The 24,342-nt window shown below is 45.7% G+C and overlaps 1 protein-coding gene across 1 annotated transcript in view; it reads left to right on the top strand.

Moving 5' to 3' along the window:
- LOC135225693 (arginyl-tRNA--protein transferase 1-like) overlaps window positions 1-24,342 on the top strand; it is a 128,623-nt gene that overhangs the window by 78,563 nt on the left and 25,718 nt on the right. Inside the window, exon 7 of the mRNA XM_064265045.1 lies at window positions 23,943-24,098. Coding sequence (XP_064121115.1) covers window positions 23,943-24,098 — 156 coding nt within the window. The remainder of the gene's footprint in view (window positions 1-23,942; window positions 24,099-24,342) is intronic.

The raw sequence follows: 24,342 nt of genomic DNA, 5'->3' as shown, positions 1-24,342 counted from the left end.
CCAGACGGTGTCGTGGTTAGACTTATGGTTGACAGCTATTACCAAGATTGCATCTGACAGGTCTGTAGAAGGGTTGGTGAGTGCATCTTGTCTTGCCAGTTTGTTACAGTCTGGGGCAAGGCGTTTTCTTATCTTCCTCATCTTAAGTGTCAATTTGTGGGTTAATCTTCTGCTGATGGCAAGATTGGTTGACCCTGAGTCCTTGTTGGCACTCAAGAATGGGGATTTGTTGGATTCTCAGTTCCTGTTTCCTCGGACTGAGCTGGAGGACATTATAGACCGGCGGCAAGTTGACATGAAGGACAGGTTGGTGCACCAGGCTGTCTCCAAGTCGGAGTCTCGTTCTCGGAGACATCCCCCTCCTCCTTCTCTTCCTGTTCAGCAACAAATGTAAAGACCATTGCCTAGTAAGCTGACGAAAAGTTCGACTTCAGCTGGGCCCTCTCATTCATTGTCTCAGATTAAGTCGGATGACCAACATTCCTTTCAGCCCTGCTCTTACAGGCCAAGGAGGGGCTCCAGGGGGGTTGTCGATAGGTTGGGCGCCTTTCCCTCTCCTTTGCCATGGAGAAGTGGGTAGTAGATGTTCTTCAGGTGGGGTATCTACTACCGTTTGACTTCTCTCCCCGCCCTTGGACAGACCTCTGCTCAGGCGAGTATATTCCCCCGAGTCTCTGAAGTTCTTAGCTCTCCAGGAGGAAGTGCAAAAGATGCTGGACAAGCATGCAATAGAAGAAATGATGCATCTGGGTCGTACAGTCACATCTTGGTGCCGAAGGTGTCGGGGTTGGAGGCCTGTGATCAACTTATCCACTTTGAATCATTTTGTCAGGAAGACAAGGTTCAAGATGGAGACCCCGTAATTGGTGTTGGCAGCAGTGAGGGAAAATGACTTCATGCTGTCGATAGATCTAAGGAATGCATACTTCCAAATCCCTATTCATCCATCGTCCAGGAAGTTTGTTCGCTCCTCTTTCGGAGACAAGGTGTTCCAGTTCAAAGTCCTGTGTTTCGGATTGACCATGTCCCCTCAGGTGTCCACAAGGGTCTTCTCTCTCTTCTCGATTTGGGCTCATGCTCAAGGGATCCGTCTGCTGAGCTACCTCGACGACTGGTTGGTCTTAGTGAGTTCCAGAGAGAAGCTGCTGCAGGACAGAGATTGTCTGCTTCAGTTTTGTCTGGAACAAGGTATTTTGGTGAACCTAGGGAAATCGAATCTCAAACCCAGTCAGGGAATTCTTTATCTAGGCATGGTCATCGATACAGCAGTGTCAAGGGTTTTTCCATTGGATCATCCATTGGATCAGAGGTTGGAGAAGTTGCGATTAGTGGCACGCGACTTCCTGTCGCAGCAGGATCAGTCAGCTCATCAGTGGCCGGTTCTTCTGGGAATTTTATCTTCTCTGGAGAAGCTGGTCCCTCATGGGCGACTTCATCTTCGGTCTGTGCAATGGAGATTTAAGGGACTTCTGGCCTCCGGCAGGGGACTCAGCCCTGATAAGGGTTCCTCTGTCCCTAAAAGTGAGAGAAGATCTTCGTTGGTGGTTGGACAATCAGAATCTCTGCGTTCTCTGCCACCGGACTTCCTTCTGTTTTCAGATGCCTCCCTCCCAGGTTGGGGGGCTAATTTAGGCGGCCTCATTACTCTTCAGGCGTTTGGAGTTTGGAGGACAGGCGGCAACATATCAACGTGTTGGGTTGGAGTTGAAGGCAGCCTTTCTGGGTCTGAAGGAATTTCAGGAGAAGGTATAGGGACATTCTGTAGTTCTTATGTTGGACAACACCACAGTGGTCGCTTATGTGAACAAGCAGGAGGGACTGGTTTTGCGTCAACTTCATGCTTTGACAGTCGAGATTCACCAGAGGGCGGTCAACAATTCAGTAGAGCTCTCAGCCAGGTATATCCCAGGCAAAAGGAATGTGGTCGCGGACAAGCTCAGTCATTGGGATCAAGTCCTAGGCACAGAGTGGTCCCTTCATCAGGTCGTGGCGGACAGGCTTTTCCAGGTTATGGGGAGACCTATGCTGGACATCTTTGCAACCCAGTTCAACAAAAAACGAGGTTTTCTGATCGGTGGTTCCAGATCCTCTGGTGTTAGCAGAGGACAAGTTCCGACATCCCTGGAGCAACCTGGAGGTGCATGCCTTCTCTCACTTTTGTTTGATGTCTCTTCACGGTTGGACCATCAAGTATCTCCTCCAAGTGGGTGGGTTTTTTCAGAAAACAGAAGAACATGTCCAGCAATCTCAGGAAATCTACCTATGCTGTTTACCAAGGTAAATGAGCAATCTACTGTGATTGGTGTCATAAACAGGGTTTTTCTCCACTCAAAACCTCTATTCATTGCATAGCTGACTTTTTAGTCTTCCTCAGGGAGGAGAAAGGCTGGCCCATTTCTGCTATTAGAGGCAACAGGGCAGCCTGAATTTCGTGTTACGTCTTAGAGGTTTTGACATCTCTGCATCCTGGTAACTCTCCTTGTTACTTAAAAGGTTTGAGCAGTCATGTTCTCCGAAGGAGCTTAAGCCTCCGTGGGATGTTTGCTTGGTTCTGAGAAGTTTCACTAAAGCTCCTTATGAGCCCTTACGTTATTCATCAGGCAGGAACTTGACACTCAAAAATCTTGGCCTTGGCTTCTTCAAAGAGAGTGGGAGAGCGTCTTAGCCTGAGCTATGATGCGAAACACCAGGGGTTGGGGGTCAGTGTCCTTCGGATTTGTCCTGGAATTCATGGCTAAGACCCAGAATCCCTCTGTGCAGGATGACAGGTTTGCCTCCTTTTTCATTCCATCTCTGGATGAATTTGTGGGTGGAGATTCTCAAGAGCTCTTGTTGTGTCCTGTCAAGGCTCTTGCATTGCTATCTTAAGAGGACACCACATCTCAGGCCAGGATGTCATAGGCTTTTTGTTTGCATGGGGCATTCTAAGAAAGAGGTTTCCAAGAATACATTCTCTTTTTGGATACGTGAGGCTATCAGACAGGCGTATTTGACTTTTGATGGTACCACTGCCAGGTTGTCGTAGGCTTTTTGTTAGCACGGGGAATTCTAAGAAAGGTGTCCAAGAGTACAATCTCTCTTCGGTTACGTGAAGCTATCAGACAGGCGTCTGTGCAAGTTAGAGCACATGATGTCAGGGGTATTGGTCCCTCTCTGGCATTCAAGAAAAATTTGGCTGTCCGTAGAGTTCTGAGCAATGGTACTTGGTTACGCCAGTCCACGTGCACCCCTTTCTGTCTTTAGGATGTTGCCCACAGATCTATGGACACTTCCCTTGGGTCCTGTGGTGGCTGCCCAACAGATTGTGTAACTTATCGTTTCCCTTAACGGGGCACATTTGCATCTTACCTAAGATGATTGTGCGGGAGAGAGAATGAGTGAGTTGGCTGGTCTCTTTCTTTCTCTTGTTCCTTTCCTTCACATCATTTGCTGGACTGGTCTGGTACAGCTGAGTTAGGTAGTCATGCTGGTAGTTTGTTTGCTTTGTATTATCAAATAGTCAAACCCTCTATTCAGTAGCATATACTCACTCTCTAGCAAGGGGGAGTGAGGACTGATAACGAATCCTGATGTATTTGTTTGCTATCGAATAGTCTATTTCTCTTTAGTTCCCTATTGCAATGAATCTTCTCATGTATCATTATATGTAACCCAATTGGCTGAGTTGTTGGATATCAGTTTATCTAGCTTCTCACGAGCATTAGTCCCTCTCCTGTAGATATTTCATTTGGAGTTGGACTGGTGGGTTGGCCCCCAGCCAGTTTAGGATGTCTGTACCTCCCACCAAGTATAAATGTGGTAGCACGGGGTGCTCGTTGGCAGAACTCACAGAATACTTGCTTTACAATCTCTTGATTGTTTAACCAGATCCAGCTAGGTGCTAGAAAATTATCTTATTGTTAAGACCTCAGGTTTGTAGCTATGAAAAATACAAATTGTCTTGGAAAATTTGTCATATTTCTCACAATCTGCTAGCATTTGGGACATTGCTGTGTTTCCTTATGTAGATGGACAGTGATCCTCTTGGTGAGTTGTGGTCATACTGATGTAAGAATGATGACATCCAGTTTAGGGGCAAAGTTTTTCCTAAAAACTATTCTCCTCTTCATGAAATCACTGCTGAAAGTGAGGCTATTCTTCATGAGTTACTGGGCAGTCCTCCAATCCTTATATGAGATTGTAAGGTCGACTGAAGTGTCTACTTCAGCAGGGTTTACATGAGCCAGAATGATTTTTCTCAGGGCTGCCTCATCCTTCTTATACTATTCATATATCATATGCCAGTACCACTTACCAACAGCATTCCTTGACACCCATGTGATTTGCTGTTAAGAATACTTATTGCCAGCTAGTGTCTGGGGGATGTGCTCAAGTTCTTCGGGTGTGGCACTCCAGGTAGAGCAATGACAGATGGCATGGCTAACATAGGCATTTATAACCAGTGTTTGAAATTTAGCAGGGCATTCTCTGTTGCTATCAAGACAGAGCATATGTCAGTTGGTTTTTACTTGGCCGTTCATACAAAAGCTTTTTGGAGTGCGGGTAACAGGATGTCCAAGGAGCAGATTGGATTATCAACAGTTCTCTCACAAACCTACCAGAAAGAGCTGGAGGCACTTTATCAGTCATTTAAAGAAGAATCAGTTCTCCACTTCTGGATGTAGAATAGATGTTGGGAAAAATATATTTTGTTAAAATAAAAAAATAGTTCTAGACATACCACCAAGATGTCCTATGCCAGGCTTTTTGGAGGGATGCCCAATCCTTAGTCAGTGGCCCCAGCATAGAGTTGTAATTCTTCAGGGCCTCATGATGCCGCTGGAAGTTCATTGTTCATTTGTGTGTAATGTGAGCAATTAATTGCATATTTCACATTTCTCTCATCATAACTCTGATATTTGGTGTTTTTTTGCTGAAAATTTGTGCATAAATTTGTGAAGCATCTGCTTTTGTTTCAGTTTATTCAAGATCCCAAGTGTTTCTGGGGCCATGCCTAAGGGCAAAGTTGCAAGATGCTGTAATGTTGTTTTAGTCACAATTTTATATTATGATTTTTGCTTTGAAAGATTAAGTACATGTACAGATAAATGTTACAGAATAAAAAGATGATGCTATGCATATACAATTAGGTATAACTCTCTCTCTCTCTCTCTCTCTCTCTCTCTCTCTCTCTCTCTCTCTCTCTCTCTCTGTCACGCCCAAATTTATATATTTTTTTTTTCATTTTCTTTTTTTTATCAATATTTCTCGTATTTGTTCCGATACGTAATACAAACCATCGGTCCTTTAACAATAGGAAGTAGCTAGCGGCAGCTGGAACGGTCGTAAGCTTCGAACAAGGGGGAGAACGGTAGTTAACTGCTTGTCCGATCGTCGCGCGCCGCGCGACTGGGAGGTAAACAAATCACTTTTGCTTTCGGCCGTGTGCGGAGGAAGGGACGTGTTCGCCATCGCTCTGCCCGCTTGTCGTTTGTTGCTTCAATACTTGGTATTTGGTTTTCTATTTTCGTTTATCAGGAGTTGATCAGTAAGTACTTTTTTCTCTATTTCAATTGATTACAATGAGTTGGATCAGAGGAAATTGAAATTTCACCGCGCCCTCCAGTCGCCCGTAGAGTGTGTCCCGGGCTGGAGGGACGTAAATGTGGGGGGTTTCAGGTCCTTTGTGGAGGTGGACCCCCACGAGGTTTGTACTCGTTGTCGAGGGCGAGAGTGCTCTCGTAACGAGCCATGTATGGTTTGTATGAATTGGTCCGAGGCGCAGTGGGTGCTGTACGAGGGCAGGAAGAGACTTAGGCCGGCCAAGAAGTCATCGGAAAGTCCAGTGACTCCCTTGGTGACGGACACTTCGTCCTCTTTCCTGCCTCCCGGACAGCCCCACGGTTTGCGCCTTCCCCTGCGGGGGGGGGGGGGGGGTAGCGGAGTCTTTTCCTCCCTCGATCCGTCGAGTGTGGAGGAGGGCGCTCGCTACCCGGACGTACAGTTGTATTCGGGGTCTTCTGTCCGCTCTGGGGGGGGAATTTCGCCCCCCAGGTGCGGGGAAGCCCCTCCTATTAACCCGACTGTTGCTTCCGCAGGTGTGCCAGCAGCCAAGGACGACTTGGGACAGGTGTGGGAGTCGCTGGGACTGCAGGGAGTGCCCAGCATCCAGGGGTTGCTACAGCGGTTGGCGGGGTCGGCCGTGGTCACTCATGGTGCGGTGACCACCACGACGACCACAGTAACTACCCCCGCGTATGAGATGCCACCACATCTCGTGTATACGCCTCACATAATGTCGGTGACACCCCCACGGTGGCAGTACAAAGACCAATTTGCCGCCGTTCCAAAGAGGGCGATGCCGCCACCACCTGATTTTTTCTTTTTCCTTGCCGACCCCGGACTTCCGCTGCCCCAAGAGTACCCCCCTGGACCTGCCGCCAGTGCCACGGATGTCGGTGACTGTCGACAGACGCCTGGCTCTCCCTTAGTACCTGCCGTGCTGCGTACCTGTGGGCCGCTCCAGCGACTCTTTCCATTTCAGGTGCACATTCCCTTTCAGATGTTCCTGCTGTTCCTGCTGTTCCCGGACCTGTTCCTGCCGTTCCCGCTGCTGGTGTTGCTGTAACAGTCTCAGGTCCTTCCGGACAGGTGCAGTCGGGCCCTGTTGCTTCGGCAACTGCCCCGGCTCCCTCCTGGATGGAAGACCTGACGTCTGTCCTGCGGAGCCTGGCGAAGAAGAAGAGGAAGAGGAAGAAGGTGTCGTCGTCGTCTTCATCGTCTTCTTCGTCGTCTGCTGCCTCTCCTTCCCCTTCGACTTCTAAGGCCAAACAGCCGAAGAAGAAGAAGGTTGCCTCCTCCCCCCTAAGAAGACTCCTTCGGGATCTTCTAAGGGGCCCGGCTCGTTCAGGCGAGCTGGGGAGCTCTTCTGTTTGGTCCTCCTGTTCCTTTCGGGGTGTCGGGGCCCGTCGCTTCTTCTGCAAAGAAGAAGTCGACGGGGACCAGAGGTGCATCAGCTTCGGCTGGCGGTGCGTCCTCACCTGGTGCTAGTGGTTCTGCCGCTAAACCAGGTTCCCGTCTCGGCTGCTTCCCGTTCGCGAGAAGCACCGAGTGGACGCTCTTCTAAAGAGGACCGTCCAGCCAAAGTCTCGACGACCGAGCTCGCTCGCCGTCAAGGACAGCGGCACGGAGCAGAAGATGGCGAGAGTCGTGCACACGACTCTCGCCAGGCCAGTGGACGCTCTCGCAGCGACCAGCGGTCTGCTCGGGCTGATCGTGGACGGTCACTGACCGGCCACGGGTTGAGGGCGAGGAAGGCGTCCCCACGGCCGCAGGAACCAGCCACGGCTGGTACCAGCGGTTTTGACGCGCCGAGAGGACGCTGGCCGGTCTCACGCGAAAGGGAGCCTAGCAGGTCACCCGTCCGCCGCTCCCGATGGGACCGGGCGGAGACGGTGACCAGCGGCAGCTCGCCTGACGCTAGAGAGCGGTCTCGACGTTCTCAGCTGAGCCAATCGCCCCAGGCGAGCGGCGACGCTAGGCCTACTGCTAGAACCGTCACCGCGGGTTGACGATCCGGCAAGCAGCCCCTTCTACGCACGCTGGCCCTGCCACAGCGAGCGTGGGGGGAGCGTCAGGTCTGCCTCTCCTGTACCTTCAACCTCCTCGGGCTATACCGGAGGTGAGGCGAGGGTACCAAGGATTGGAGCACGATCACGAGAGGTGCGCCGCTCGTGACCCAGCTATGACGCCGTACGGCTCAGGCACGGTCTTAGGACGACCAGGACGTACGCGCAAGTAGTTGGAGGCGACCGTCAGGGGTCTGTCGCTGTTCCTCCTTCTGAAGGAGGAGTATCGAGGGATATGCTCTTGTTGGAGGGACTGGACGGTCCTACTCCGCAAGACGCTGTGACGCCCGAGATACAGAGGAACTTCGCGGAAGTCATTAAGCTGATGCGGCTGCATAATGGCCTCGCGGAAGGATCGCCGCTACCACCATCAGAGCCCACGTCCCGGCCGGCTCGAGTCATTTTGGGGTCCAACGAGGGAGCCCAAAATGATGATGGTTGTTGCCACGATCAGAGCTTGCGGACTCAGTCCTGGATCAGGTGGAGAATCTCGTCTCAGGACGGGAGGACTCGCTAAAATCCGGACGGTCCTCTAAGCTGCTTCCTCCTCCTCTACAGCGGCAGAGGCGTTTCTACGTGCCATCAGAAGACCCGATACTGCCGAAACAGGTTAACCCGGAGTTAGCGAGGCTGACTCCAGGTGTGTCCCTGCAGCAGCTCCTGTCGGAGAACCTATGGTTCTCGCAGCAGGAGGCACTTGCCCTGGAATCTACCGCTATGGCAGCATTCCAGGCAGTTTCCTGGTTGGATTTGTGGTCCCTCACAATATCCAAGGTGGCTGGCCGGCGGCCTCCGGGAGTTCTGCTCTCGAAGACGACGCTTCCTTTAGGAGACTGTGCCAGTTCGGGAGGTAGAGCTATCTCTTACCTCGCCCATCAGACTGCTAACCTGTGGGCCAACTTGGTTCTTCGCGTAGGGACGCAGTCCTTACCCGATGACCAAGGGGGCTGGGCGTGAGGCGGCACTCGGGTGCTAAGAAATGGGACCTCTGAGGAGTTCCCCAGCTCTCTTTCCGGGGCGGAGAGATGGTGGACGCTGCGGTGGAACGGCGGCGCACTGACGAGAGTGACCGCTTAGTCCACCAGGCAGTCTCGAAGGTTTCTGGGCAACCTCGAGTAACTGCGGCCAAAGAGCTTGGCTAGCGCTTCCACGGCGGCGAAAGAACGGTTGCACCGTCCAAGCCCCGTGTGAAGACTCCAGTTGTTTCGACTTCTGCGAGAGGAGGCCGCAACCAGCCCTCCTCCCAGCCCTCCTTTTCCCGAGGAGGTGTTTTTGGAAAGAAGTCGAAACGAGGAGGGAAACGCGAGGGACGGCGTTCCCCCTCACCTGCTGCCGGAAGTGGGGGGGTGCCTGGCGAGCCATTGGGCGACTTGGCAGCGCTACGGCGCCGAGAACTGGATAGTAGACGTCCTTCGGGAGGGATATCTACTACCCTTCGAGTCTCGGCCCCCCACCCCTCATCTCCAAACCGGTCCATCTACAGACCTATGTCCGGGGATCAGCAAAGGACAACGCTCTTCGACAGGAGATCAAGACCATGCTGGCGAAACGAGCTGTAGAAATCGTGGAGGACCAGTCACCGGGCTTTTACAGCCGCCTCTTCCTAGTGAGAAGGCATTCGGGGGGCTGGCGTCCGGTGATAGACCTCTCTCCCCTGAACCGCTTCGTTCGCACGACGCGGTTCACGATGGAGTCGGCACGCTCAGTGCTCGACTCGATCAGGGGGAACGATTTCATGCTTTCGGTGGACCTGAAGGACGCGTATTTTCAAATACCCATCCATCAGTCCTCCAGAAAGTACCTCCGCTTCATCTTCGACGGGACGGTGTACCAATTCAGGGCACTTTGTTTCGGTCTCTCAACCGCCCCACAGGTGTTCACGCGGCGAGGTGTTCACTCTGGTGTCGGCTTGGGCCCATTCGAACGGGATACGTCTTCTGAGGTATCTCGACGATTGGCTGGTCCTGGCGAGCTCCCGCTCGCAGTTGCTACAGGACAGAGATCGACTCCTCAAGTTTTGTCGCGATCTGGGGATCGTGATAAACTACGAGAAGTCCGATCTCGAACCCAAGCAGAAGATGAAGTACCTGGGTATGCTGATAGATACGGAGGTAGCAGGGCAAGTCTTTCCGCAGACTTGCGTATCAGCAAATTCAGGGAGGCAGCCGGCCGGTTCCTGTCGCGGCAGGAACAGGCAGCACAGCAATGGCAAGTCGTGATCGGCCATCTGTCGTCACTCGAGAAGTTAGTCCCTCACGGGCGTCTTCACCTGCGGTCTCTCCAGTGGAGACTAAGGGAGAGTTGGCTCTTAGGCCAAGGATCCTCCTTACTTTCCGTGGCTATCACGGACAAGGTGAGGCAGGACCTAGCCTGGTGGCTCGACGACAAGAACCTCTTAAGAGGAGTGCCCATACGCACTCCCCCCCCGGAGATGCTTCTGTTCTCAGACGCATCCACCGAGGGATGGGGCGCACACCTGGAGGAGTTGCTGACTGCAGGTGTGTGGGACCATCACGAGAAGCACCTTCACATCAATGTCCTGGAACTCAAGGCGGCGTTCAACGCTCTCCAAGAGTTTCGGGACCGCTGGTGGGACACTCAGTGGTGTTGATGTGCGACAACACCACAGTAGTGGCATATGTCAACAAGCAGGGGGGGCTAGTGTCTCTTCCGCTCCATCAGTTGACGGTGCAGGTGCACGAGTGGGCCACGGCTCACTCGATAGAGCTGTCAGCACGCTACATTCCAGGCAAGAGGAACGTAGTAGCAGACAAGCTCAGCCGTCGGGATCAGGTGATAGGGACCGAATGGTCTCTACACCAAGAGGTGGCGGAAAGGCTCTTCAACCTGTGGGGGCGACCGGTCGTAGACCTGTTCGCCACCCGGCACAACAGGAAGATCCAGGTGTTCTTCTCGGCCGTGCCGGACCCATGGGCAGCTGCAGAGGACGCTCTCCAACACCCCTGGGACAACCTCTTCGCTTACGCCTTTCCTCCCTTCTGTCTGATTCGGAAAGTGATCAGTCGAGCGCTGGTCACTCCCAATCTCAGACTGATCCTGGTGGCTCCCAAACGGCCTCAAGCCGTTTGGTATCCGGACCTGCTGGCTCTTCTTGCAGACGCACCGAGAGAGCTACCCAACTGGCACAACCTTCTAGCCCAGCCACACGTAGAACGGTACCACCGAGCAGTCCAGTCCCTTCAACTTCACGGCTGGCTGTTATCCACCATCTCTTGCGAACGAGAGGCTTTTCTCGTAGCGCAGCAACAGAGATGGCTGGACACGTCAGACAGTCCTCTGCAGCTGTGTACCAGGGGAAGTGGGCCGTCTTCTGTGGTTGGTGTCGTAGACAGGGTTTGTCTCCTCTCAGAGCCACTCTTCAGCAGGTAGCGGATTTCCTCGTGTTTCTTCGCCGAGAGAAGCTCCTCTCAGTACCCACAGTTAAGGGATATAGAGCCGCTCTGGCTCTCGTCCTAAAACTGAGGGGACTGGACATCACGAATTCGTTCGAGATATCCTTGCTTATGAGGAGCTTCGAAAGGTCTTGCCCACCCAGGGAACTCAGGCCCCCTGCGTGGGACGTGACTCTCGTCCTTAGGAGTCTGACTCGAACACCGTTCGAGCCACTCCGAGAGTCGTCAGACAGGGATCTGACCCTCAAGACCCTCTTCTTGCTGGCCCTGGCATCGGCGAAGAGAGTAGGGGAACTACATGGCCTTTCTTATGATGTTAAGCATACCAGAGGCTGGGGATCTGTGACGCTCGATTTCGTCCCGAACTTCGTAGCTAAGACTCAGAATCCGTCGATCCCTGACGACAGGTTCGAGTCTTTCACGATCCCCTCCCTGCTGGACTTTACAGATAACGATGCGGATGAGATGCTGCTTTGTCCTGTGAGGGCGCTACGGCGCTATCTGAAGAGAACTCGACATCTCAGGCCTGAGTGTCGACGCCTCTTCGTTAGCACTGGGGTCACCAAGAAAGAAGTCTCCAAGAACACGCTTTCTTTCTGGCTACGTGAGGTGATCAGGAGAGCGTACGAAGCTGATGGTAGCGACGACATCCGTACGCTCCATCCGAGAGCCCACGAAGTCAGAGGTATCGGACCCTCCTTGGCGTTCCGTAAGAACTTCTCCGTGGCGCAGGTCCTGAAGGCAGGTGTCTGGGCCAACCAGACCACCTTCACGTCCTTCTACCTTCGGGATATTGCCCACAAGTCCTTGGATACTTTTTCCTTGGGACCTGTGTGGCTGCTCAACACGTTGTGTAAGCTTACCCAGCACCCGAGCAGGCAGAACAGCATCGATTCCTGGTATGACTGGGAGAATGAATGCGTGAATGAGAGAGTGACTGGCTTCTCTTCACCATCTTTTTCTACCTCTACCTGTGGGCAGAGGGATACGGTCGTTACCTTGCTGGAAAGGAGTCCGATGCAGGTAAGCTATTCAACAGAGCTCCATCCTATCTCTTTAACTAGAGATAGGAGTAAATATCCACCACTTTCTCCAACAAGGGGGAGAAAGTGGATGCCAACATGAGACAAACCCATTACTTTACATTTGCTCATGTAAAGGAAAAAGTTCTTAACAATGCTGGTACGAAGAGATACGCTTGCCTCTCTTCTTAGTACTCGGCCCAGAGGTCTGACCATTGATCCTGCGGTGCACACCCCGATCAATCGGACAGAGGCTTGGATCCCTCCCTCGCTCTTACGACCAGGGAGGCATTCCAGGGATGGACGAACACCAGTCTGTTCATCAAAAGACTCAGATTCCACCCACCAAGAAGTGAGTCTTCCTATTGTTAAAGGACCGATGGTTTGTATTACGTATCGGAACAAATGACAATTTGTCGAAAATTGCATTTTTCCTAACTATACAAACCTGAGGTCCTTTAACATAAAGTCCCTCCTCATGCCACCCCTCACTCTGCGTATTTTGCATGGGCCAAAAGCAAAAGTGATTTGTTTACCTCCCAGTCGCGCGGCGCGCGACGATCGGACAAGCAGTTAACTACGTTCTCCCCTTGTTCGAAGCTTACGACCGTTCCAGCTGCCGCTAGCTACTTCCTATTGTTAAAGGACCTCAGGTTTGTATAGTTAGGAAAAATGCAATTTTCGACAAATTGTCATTTTTGTCCAAAACATATAAACTGTATATAAATGAAAAGGAAATTTAACCCTTAATGGACATATAGCTTCTCAGGAGTAGTAATAACAGGTTTGGGGTGGTGGACAGATTGATCCTGTAGAGAAGCAATATTAAGCGCCAGCGATTGGAAGGAATCGATCGGGAAAGAGGTGGCAGTACATCTATAGCCCAAAAATTCACTAATGGCAACTTTTACACTGGCCCCAAATCACAAATCTTGTGTCTTTCTCACATGATGTCTTTTTGTAAATTTGCTTATAAATATACGAAGGAGTTGCTGTTGGTTTTTTTTCTTGTCTTTGGTAGTATGTCAGTTGTAAATGTAATTTTGCAAAGAAATATTAGAAAACACATGCACAAATAAACCTAAATTCAGTACGTATTAATAGTACTTGAAAGTTAAAAAATCATTTTTTATCATAAAAATATACTTAGTCATGTAAATGCTACCATCAAAATACACTAATTAGTGAATATTTATCAAGAAAAGGTCTGTGAATTGCCAAATTTTTTGTGAATAATTTATAGATAGGCTCAACAAAAAACTCTACGAATCATGAAAACAAGAAGACTTGGTTTATTGTACTTTAATCCGGTAGAATGTAAATGGACTCCAAATGAGAACCTGAATAGGTATTTGAAGTACAATGGTTGATTTCAGAATATGATCCCATGTGTTTGTATCTTGAGCTTGTTGGGGAATATGACAGGCAAAGCAGAAATGACCAATTAGCCTGCAAGTCCATGAGAATTGACACGGAACTGGAACTGCAATATATGGTCGTAACAAAATCAAATATGATAAGATATGAATACAAATCTACTCATTCCAATATTCTGCAAGAACATCACATTTTCCCAGAAATACATCCGATTTACAAAACATAGTAACTATTATTAAACTACTGTTGCTTGGCAATTTCAGTGCAGGCATCCCTCTTCAGGGTTCAGGTTGCCAAACAGCAGATATTGTCAACATATGATATTACAGTATTATAAACATACAAGCACATAAATTTTCTTTTACTATTGGCCAAAAAAATTTTCTTGAAAATTTTAAAAATTTTCATTCTACAATTGTATGAAACTGATATAAATGTTTAATTGTAACTGGTTAAAACCAGCCAAAGTTTCAGTCAATATGACTATCTTGTCATTGTTAGTAAGTAGTTTAACAGACCATTGAGCTGATTTATTTAGTTCTCACAAGGCACACGTTCCTCTAAATTATTATTACATCTATAAAACACATTATCATGAGTAAATGGCTGGCATTGTGTAATAATGAATCTGACAATAACAAAAGCATGTTATGCACAAGTCCTGGAATTGCTTAAGATTCAACAGTTAGGCTAGGCTTTATTACACATTGGAACATATGAGTATTTATTTGCACTTAACCCTCACAGTCCGGGCTAAATATATATGAAGCACACCCCTAGATGGCACTAAATTTAAGGATGACCAATTAAAAGAAAAAAAAAACATCAATGGAAAGAGGAAGATATGCATATGCATGTGCTGTAAGAAAAAAATTCTTAACAAAAATCTGTACTTTCCACTGGAAGTTGAAAGTAAATATTTCCAACTCTGTGTGAGGCCTCTATACTAAGAAAGTCAAAAAATATGCCAATTTTTACCAAGTTATAAATTTTTTTTTTCTAATAATTTATATTTTATTTTGTAAAACTATAATTGCAGCCCATACAGTATCATAACAGATAAGAACTAAAATCAGTAATGCATTCTGAGCATATTTATTGTAAAATATCTACAAGACACATCTCAAGGCAAACTGATATCCCTATCCTGTACCAACTAGCTATTATAGTTTCTGTAAGAGTTACCTTGAGTCATTTATGGCCCATGGAAATGGTCTGAACACTTTTCCCGAAAAGTCTGTTCAAACTGTATGGTGTGAAATGTTGATCGTCAGAGGATGATACACGGAATTTACCTTAAAGCTATAAACCCTTGTCATTTGACGACACCAGCTCACAGAGAAATTTTTATGCTTTTAAGGAAAAAATGCACATTTAATTACTGCCGTACAATTAATACAATAAGCTGTGATTCATGCATTCAACAGTGTGATAGCTGATATATAAATTTTTATCCCTGAATAGCAATACTGTATATAGTAATAAAGCAGTACAGTGCATTGTGTAACATGTCACAGATACATTACAAAGTAGAAAAAATTTATAATTGTTATGATGAAGAGTAACCTCGGAGAATTGCATTTTATTAGTGTAATAATGCATAATTGGTTTAGTTTATGGTAAATTAAAACATGCATAGATTTTTGGTAGAGTAAACTAGGCTAGGCGTAAATGCGAGCCATCTAAATAGGGGCTGTCTTGGTAATATTCACACCCCATAAACGATTAGTACTGTCAGCTGAAGGTGCATTGTAGGCATTATATAAGGTTCTTACCAGCATCCCTTTGGCCTGTAGCTGCAGCTTCTTTCATTTCTTTACTGAACCTCCATTCATATTCTCTGTCTTACTCTCCTCCCTCTCCTAATGGTTGTTTCATAGTGCAGCAGTGAGATTTTCATAATGTTACACATATAAAACTTTTTTACAGTACTGTCAATTTTCCTTTCCAAGTAGACCCCATTTTATATTTTATTGTCAACAACACAGAAAAAGTAGTGAATATGAATTACATGTATACTGTAAGTATAAAGTTCTGCAAATAGTTATAATATTTTCATTAGAAATGAATCTTTGACTTGACAGTAATATATATTTTTCATTTAAGAGTTCATTCCTTGGAAAAAAAAATGAGAATGTGATAAAAAGAATCAGAGCCACAACTACATTGCTTACTGTCTTGTTTTCCTCTGTTAACCCTTGTCTCTCCCCACCCAGATGTTGAGTTGCTTTAATTTCTTGCTTCAGTTTTTTATCACATTTAGAAACAGATCCTTCTGGCCAGCCAAGAAATGACCCACTATCATAATGTTAACATGAGAACTTATTGAAGATCTGGAAAACTGGTATAGTCTACGGCTTCCCCGATTCCCTACTGCTTTTTAAACCACTGTTAAATGCTATTTGTTCATATATGAAACAAACCTTCGGTCTTAACATTAGGATAAATACTCAGCGCCAGCTGGAAACCGGTAAAGTTTAAAATAATTGTGTACGCAAGGGACTATTGGCATCTGTGCTTGGTCATGAGACATGTGGAGCCACCCACATACCCCTCATTAACTCGTGACCTCGTTAGTTATTTTCTTACTGCCTTTAAGTGAAGACGTGCTTTGCTTCGTCCTTTTAAAGTTGGTTTAGTTTGCCCCCTGTTGTTTTCTATTTGTTGTTTGGAATTCCCGGGTATGTGAACACGATGCCTTCTCATGCTGCGAGACTTCCTGGATATCACAAGAAGCAGATAAACGCCCTGTTATATCTTCGACGGTTTCGACGTCGAAGTACTCATCGTGTAGTAAGGTGTAGGTGAAGAAACTCTTAAGGTATGGTTGATTCGTTACGTTTGCTTTGGAATATCGCATATTCATATGGATTGCCTGTAATCCAAAACTTTGATGTATCTGGATGTGCTTTGAGAAGTAATTATAACTAATTGTGCTCCTTTCCCGAGGGGAGAGGTGTGCATCGCCATCTTGTTTTCGTTCCAGATATGTGGGTAGAGAGGATGCAGGTGTGCGGTCGGCGTTAGGCTTTTCAAGAACCAACCCAAGAAGGACAGTTGGTTTGATTTATAATGTTGTGTTGCCACCCAAGATCCCACGTGATGGATGTCCCTTTTATCCTGAAATGTCCTGAATGGCGGTCAGATGCATCGCCATCTGTAAAGAAGCAGATAGTGCAACAAGGCAGCCTTTATTGTCAGGTTGCTATGCCTACAAGAATAACATCAACAGCCTTGCACTTCTGGTAGGGTGCTGGCTTCGCATTCAAGATACTCAGTGACGTCATAAATATGGCGACCGCCATGATGTCACTTCACAGCTGCGGCCTACACGAAGACATGCTTCCATTTTCATTTTGAGGTACAAGAGTACTTTACAACTATGCTTTTGGATTGGAGGTTTTTAATGCACATTGTTTTTGAGAGAAATTACAAGCGTTAGGAGATATAAGTCACATAATGGAAAAGACACAAGTCTTTCCTCTGTATCCTTCCGCTTAGGCGTCATCAGGCTTAGGTGACTGGCTTTGATGCCAGTGCGTTCTCCTGCCAATCCTGTAAAAATAGGGACTTCGTAGCAGATTCTAGAGCCAAGAGAAGTTCCTTCTCCATCTTTGAGCCAGGATTGTTACATCCCTATTATATGAAAGCACAAGAAGTAGTTGTAATTGTCGAACAAGTGAATGATGGAAGTTAGTCTAGTGTGGCTGCTGTGAAGAGTTGGAAAGGCTAGAATCAGGGACTTCGTGACTGATCCTTGTGCCATGAGGAGAAGAATAATTTCTTCTTCATCTTCGAGCCAGGACTGTCACATCCTTGTAAAGTAGAAATGCCACAAAAGGTTGGGTCTCTTGCTCTTGGCTGCAAGAGTACCATAAATAGCCTCACGCTTCCATCAAGTGTGTTGATGTCATAGCCAAAACCGCTTGCAAGTGGCGGTAGTCATGACGTCACAGCCTACTGATTCTTGATTTACTTCACTGCCTCCAAAACCTAGTACGCTTTCTGACTCATTGGTACACACAGTATTGAAGAATAAACAGGATCTAGAGGTGAAAATGGCTAAGTAAGACAAAAAGAAAAGGCGTGATTCGTCTTCTCCTTCGTCTTCTTCTCTACATTGTGTCATAGCTAAGTTCGATGGCATCACTGAGTGTACCAGTCAAGCATTGGAGGATACAGATTTTCGTGACTGATCCTCAGGACAAGAGGAGAAGAGTAAATTCTTCTTAATCTTTGAACCAGGTCTGTCACAGCCCAATCAGCAAGAAAATCAAGAAGTCAGTGGCTGGTAAGCTCAAAGCAATCGAACGAAGCCGTTTACAAGAGTCCGAACGAGCGAAAGCGTCGACGGTCGCTGGACTAGCGGCCGACGTGGAGTTGCCAGTGGTGACTACAAAGTCAAAGAGAGACTACAATGCCGTTGCTGAACTTGATACTACGCCGATGCTTTTACAAACGTTTTCCACGGACTCTAGATGTCAGAGTAATGTAATATGATAAAATTGCTCTCATATTTGTATTTAGGATTGCAAACAGATACCTTCTCAAATCCTACTGACTACAAGCAGTCCCCAGGTTACGACGGGGTTCTATTCTTGAGACGCGTTGTAACCCAAAAATCGTCGTAAGCCGGAACATCATAAAAAATCCTAAGAAAACCTTACTTTTAATGCTTTGGGTGCTTTCAAAGCTATGTAAACTGCATTGTTATTGCATTTTTCATCCAAAAAAACTTCAAATATTGATTATTTTGCATTTTTGGTGTCATATTTCTTGTGCCAGATGAGCGTTGTAGGTGTCGTAACCCTGGAAATAATTTCTGATGAATATAATTGAAAAGTGCCTTAACCTCAGAACGTCGTAAGCCGAACCTGTCGTAACCCGGGGACTGCCTGTATAATATTTTCAAAATTGAGCCACAGCGGCCATTAAAGATCAAAGGTGCTGAGGCCGTATGGTTGGATGACCATGACGCATGCAAATAGGTACCTTCTCAAATCCTACTGAATATTCAGGATTGAGCCATAGGTGGCCATTAAAGATCAAAGATGCCGTGGCCATATGGTCGGAAGGCCATGACATATGCAAATAGTAGCTACCTTCTCAGATCCTACTGACTATTCGAGATCGAGCCATCAGTGGCCATTAAAGATCAAAGATGCCGCAGCTGATGGTCGGTCGGCCACGACGCACCCGGACGTTTGTCAGAGGGTAGGAGTGAGTTAACGTCTCCTGTGGCTGAACACAGTGTGTTAGAACCGGAGGAAAGAGAAAACCAAGAGTTTCTGGCTTCGTATGAGGAGGTGATTGATTTGATTAGTCAATTCAATAACCTTTCAGGGAGCACGGGGATTGACATGGTGTTTTGTTTGAAAAAGGATACGAAAGTGTATGAATTACCTTGTTCTAGTCATGTAGAGTCCATTTTAAAACACGTAAAATGCACGGATTGATGGAAGGATATGGATACCTCTTAGTAATCGTATGCAGCCTGAATGGTGGGAATTAGCATACTTTGGGTTGACTCCAGAAAACTTCAAACCTTTACAGGTAAGAAGCATTCCCATTTTTTATATACTTGTTGGTATAAGCTGGTTTCTTCCTATAAGAATATTGAACAAACGCTTCGACTCTTACACAAGTCGTTAAAGTTAATCGAAAGCTTGGTTCCTTCGAAAGTATTGTAGAACCATTCTTCTTAAAGAAATTGAGTGGGGAACTTAAGTCGAAAGGGAGAGGTGAATGTCTTTCTTTCACCACTTAAGGTAGCCAAGCCTAAGTAGGGCACTTGTAACCTAAGATACTATAGCCAGAATAAATGGGTCATACCTATTAGCCTAACAAGTGGTTATATTCGTAGCCTATTCCAGCCAGTCCGAGTCTACTGCTACTATCTTAGTTAATCTGACTAGTAGTTCTTAGCTTGGACTGTCCGAACTAACTGGTTTGGTTATGCATGTGTTGGCTTGGACCAGCTAATGGTTGCGGTTTGGCTTTTGAACCTGCATTTACTATCTTAGATTAGTCTGAGTGGTACAATTCTTAGCTTAGCCGGGTCTGCTTAGCCTAACTCATAGGTTAGGTGGTTCTGACATACATGTCAACTTAGCCTAACAGAGAGTTGATGACTTAACATGATCTGGCTGCTTGAACATGCCCTTACTATCTTAGGTTGAGCGAATTAGTAAGGTTATAAGTATAGCCGAGCATAGACTAGTGCCTAGGCTACCCATTCGAAACACTTTTACCACCTCAGCCTAGAAGGTTGTGGTTGTAGCCAAGTATGGATAGCCCAAACTTTCTTGAATGGCTTTACCCTAACCTAAGTCATTTAGTTTCTGGATTAAGCTAGTCTATACTAGCCTAGCCTAGTTAAGTGTACATCTCGGATGAACTTAACTTAACCTAAGTAATGGAAGAGTTAGCCTAGCCTAATTGGAAGTGTTAACATAGTCTAACCTAACCAAACCAGGGTCCTAGCCTAATTGGAAGAGTTAACATAGCCTAACCTAACCTAACCAAACCAAACCAGGTTCCTAGCCTAATTGGGAGGGTTAACATAGCCTAACCTAACCAAGCCAGGGTCAACCTGGTCTTGCCAACTTAAAATAAGTTAGTCAATTCTTAATTGACTATACCTACTTAGACTAGTCCAAGTGGTTGTTGACTAAGTTAACCTGGAATCTGCAAATGGGTCTCTTCCATACTGGTCTAGTTTCTATATTGAAGTCATGAACCTTACATAGAGGGTTCGAGCTTCAGTTGGCTAGAGCAAGGCATTAGTACCTCATCATATCTGGAAGGGGAAAATGGGGAGTTTCCCATTCTTCAAGAGTGAGGTAGGGTGAAATGACGTTGGGTACAATTCTGGGCTAGTTTACTCGAGAATAGCACCATGATGGTTTCTGGCATATAGGATTTCCCTTTGGAGGGTAGCATATTGAACATATGCCCGTCTATTGTAACAGGTCACCGCATAAGGTGTTTCGTGGTTGGGATCTTAGTCTTTACAAAAACACTGAGCTGTTTAATAGCTCTCCTAGGGCTGAGGGCTGCCCTGAAGGATTGGATATTTTTTATGTGGCTAGGAACCAATTGGTCACCTAGCAACGGGACCTGCAGCTTATTGTGGGATCCGAACCGCACTATATCAGTAAATTATTTTCTATCACCAGAAATAAGTTCTCTGATTCCGCGTTGGCCGAGATGGGAGTAGGACCTAGGACCACCAGTTTGGCAGATGAGTGCACAAACCACTCATCCAGAGGAACTCGTATAATGGAAAAACCTTGTAATAGCTGTCTCAGGGGTTTCACTCTTCGAGGAGCCTGAGGATTCCATTTGCGATACTGTGAACAACCTGGAGGTTACGCAAACTCTAGGTTCTACCTGTTCCGCCATGTCCCGAACTGAAGGATGGGTTCCAGTAGTTAAGGAGGACCCAGGATGAGTGACTGATAAAGTTTATCGTAGCACAATCATCGTTACCAGGTTCGTGTGGGGAAGAGACACCACCGATAGGTAGAATTAATATCTCAAGGTCTGGAGGTTGACCAGTATCCCCTTTCGAACTAATAGTTCTCAGTTTTTGGGTGTAGTGTGTCACCTCGGACGTAACACGACTCCAAAGGTCGTTAGCTCATATATACAGAATGACTCTTTGGCCTTGACTACCTGTATAGTGGACGTTTCTGTCCATTAAAGGCATTCAGTCAGTAGACAATGATCTGGTGGAGAGGTTGTCAGAACAGAGGGAAGTATCTCTGTAATTACATGTTTACATGCATGGTGATATACATTGGACTGGTGATTGGCCATGTGAATATTGCTTCACACTGACTAATCTTCAGATGAATCAGGAGCAGTGAACTGGATGAGGCACATAAGAACTCAGATCTGATAAGTGATAACATACTCTGTATCAGAGTAGACTTGACGGACTACCACCAGGCACATACATCAGTCATGTTACAGGAAACTGACCGTGATGGTTGTCTTCCTCTGACCTTGGTAGAGTGGGAGTACTCAGTAACCAGGGTTTTGACGTAGACTCAAAAGTAGTTTGGAACATCAGTTCCAATTGGCCCTGGAATCCGAGATAATGAGTCAATGCAGCACAGGTCATGATGACAGATACATTTCTTAGTCATGCTCAGTACGGTGTGAGTATGTGTGAGGGACTTCAGGAGGGCTGGCTTTGACTTGTCAAAGTACTCTATGGTTATAGAAAGAACTACGTCACCTAGAACATTAAGGTGGTAGATGTAAAGGAACAGGCCAAACAGAGGCAATCGGTCAAGCCTGCTCCTTGTTTGTCAAGTTGTACCAATGAGTTTATACAGAAGAGAAGGTCGTCAGAGGAATATGGGCCTTCTGGCATTTACGAACATAATTGTTAAAATGAGCCATTTTAAGGAGGTGTCTGCCTGTTCATTGAAATTTGAGAGTGGGTTCTTTGTTATGAAAACCAATTTCAATTTCCTGTATATATATATATATATATAAGGTTGCCCAGAGGTCCTTGGACACAATTTCCATGGGTCCCTTGGCGGCTGCTCAACAAATGGTGTAACTCATCCAGTACCCCTGGCCGGTCAGTTGGTATCTTGTCTAAGATGATGGTATGAATGTGAAATGGAGGAGTTATCTGGCCTCTTTCCTTTTCAAATTTCTGTCTCCTTTACTTAGGGCAGTAAGAAGAGAGTACCATCATAAGCTGGAACGGACAAGGTACAGGTGAGTGAAGTGGCCATACTGTTAGGGTTAGTATCAGTGAGATACCTATCAGTAGCAGGACATTCCTCTCTTTAGCAAGGGGGAGAGGAATGATAACAAACCTACATGAGTGGATGAATTGGTTTGTTAGGGGAACAGATCTTATCTTCCTCGGACGCAATGAACTATGACATTGTGTAAAAACCCAGAAGTCCGACTCTATGATATTCATATATGTCTTAGATTTGGAAATACTGGTCATTTGTTTTGTAGAATTCTAGTATTCAGAAAACTGATCAAAGGTGGCAAACTCCTAGTTGGTTAATAGCACTTACCTCCCACCAAGAGTAAGTCTATCCTAATGTTAAGACCGAAGGTTTGTTTCGTATATGAACAAATGACAAATTTTTAACTAATTTGTATTTTTCATAACTTATAAACCTTAGGTCTTAACATACAAAGGCCCACATCTAACCACCCATCTATCAACTAACCTGGGTTGGAAGAATAACTAATGGGGTCACAAGTTAATGAGGAGTATGTGGGTGGCTCCACATGTCTCGTGACCAAGCGCAGATGCCAATAGTCCCTTGCATGCACAATTATTTTAAACTTTACCGGTTTCCAGCTGGCGCTGAGTATTTATCCTAATGTTAATGCCTCAGGTTTGTAAGTTATGAAAAATACAAATTAGTTAAAAATTTGTCATTTTGTTTTCTGACAAAGATATTTTCCTAAAATTATGGGACTAAAACAGCATTACTTCTTGAAAAAACCTGATGAAATAATCAAGTTTGTAAAGCACTGATGCCCTCTGTCATGTAAGGGTTTTGGTATGGATAGTATCTGTCAGCCAAGAGTGTTTTTATTCATCAACATGATGCTTATCAAGATTATTTTGTTATATTCATTGTTCTTTTGATGCTGAGTGTGATGGATTTGCTGTTCTGGCTCTTAATATTGTTAGAGAACCAAAGTTTCCAACATCTCTGCCTTTGTTTCTGGAAGAAGGAAGTATTTAAGGTCGCATTTTAATACTTGGGAAGGCATTAACTTGTAGTCAGTCCTTCATGGACATCATTTAATCTAACGGTTTTTCTTTTTAATGTTTTGGATGAAGTTAAATTGATTAATATGTGCAGGACTCGTTGTTGTAAAACAAAAGCCACTAACTTTGCTGTACTTACTGTAGGAAAATGTATTGATATATTATGTAGAATACCCAAGGTTTGGGAAACAGTCCCATTGGTAATTTCTTTTATTTTTTGAATAGCAGTGTGAATTACAAAGATAATTTCCCATAATTTGGACACTTATTTTTACATTATGCTAATTAATTGTTATATGTTGTTTTCAGGCATAAAAAGTAGATTGTTTAGAGAAGTAAAATAGATGATGTGTAATGTTCATGAGTTATTCAGCAATAATGTTAAGCTTTTGCAAATTCACTCCTTATTTTTATTTTCGTGTTGGATTCAGGAAATTTACAATGTAGTGCTTGATTTTGATGATAAAACCTTTTTATCCATTTATTTTTTGTTTTTTCATCAGTTTGGACTTAAGATTAGAGATGAGTTGTATCATGTATTTAGCTGTTTTTGAGTTGCCCAATTTTTTTAAAGTGAAGCGGAGAGTATTTAAAAATTGGAATAAGGAATTGTATTATTAGGTTGCTTGTAATAATTTTTGACAGTTATGCACTTTAGTATCTGGTATTGAGAAACTTTTGTGTATGATTACAAAAGCAAAATATTTTTACTAGTTTTATCTTCGTACCAAGTTTAAGACAACTTGAACCTTAACAGTTGAAGCTAGTGAGGGTAAACGAAAATGAACCATCATTCAGAGCCAGCTATAGAGCTTCGTATGCTGTCTATCGGAAGTACCAGTTGGAGATTCACCATGATTGGGAGTGCGACAGAGCAACATACCAAAGCTTCCTGGTTGAAGGGCCCCTTGTGGTATGCCCCAGTTTTTCCACTTTTCTATGGCACTTATCTGTGTGTTTGTTTGCCTACACTGAGTTAGTGACTGCTTTAGTACCTTGCCTTTGGAGGCCATCATTTGAGGTATGCATGCTCTGTTTGGAGTTGTATCTTCATCTTTGCCATAAATGCTAATCTCCAGCAAACTTATGTCAAGATTAATGAGAAGTATTTGAAGCATTCCTCAAAATCTAGTTGACAGGTTTTTTAGGTATACTGT

The sequence above is a fragment of the Macrobrachium nipponense genome, chromosome 13 (assembly GCF_015104395.2).
Source record: "Macrobrachium nipponense isolate FS-2020 chromosome 13, ASM1510439v2, whole genome shotgun sequence".
NCBI classification, from domain to species: Eukaryota; Metazoa; Arthropoda; class Malacostraca; order Decapoda; family Palaemonidae; genus Macrobrachium; species Macrobrachium nipponense.
The sequence above is the reverse complement of the archived record's forward strand: the minus strand, read 5'-3'. Positions and strand labels throughout refer to the sequence as shown.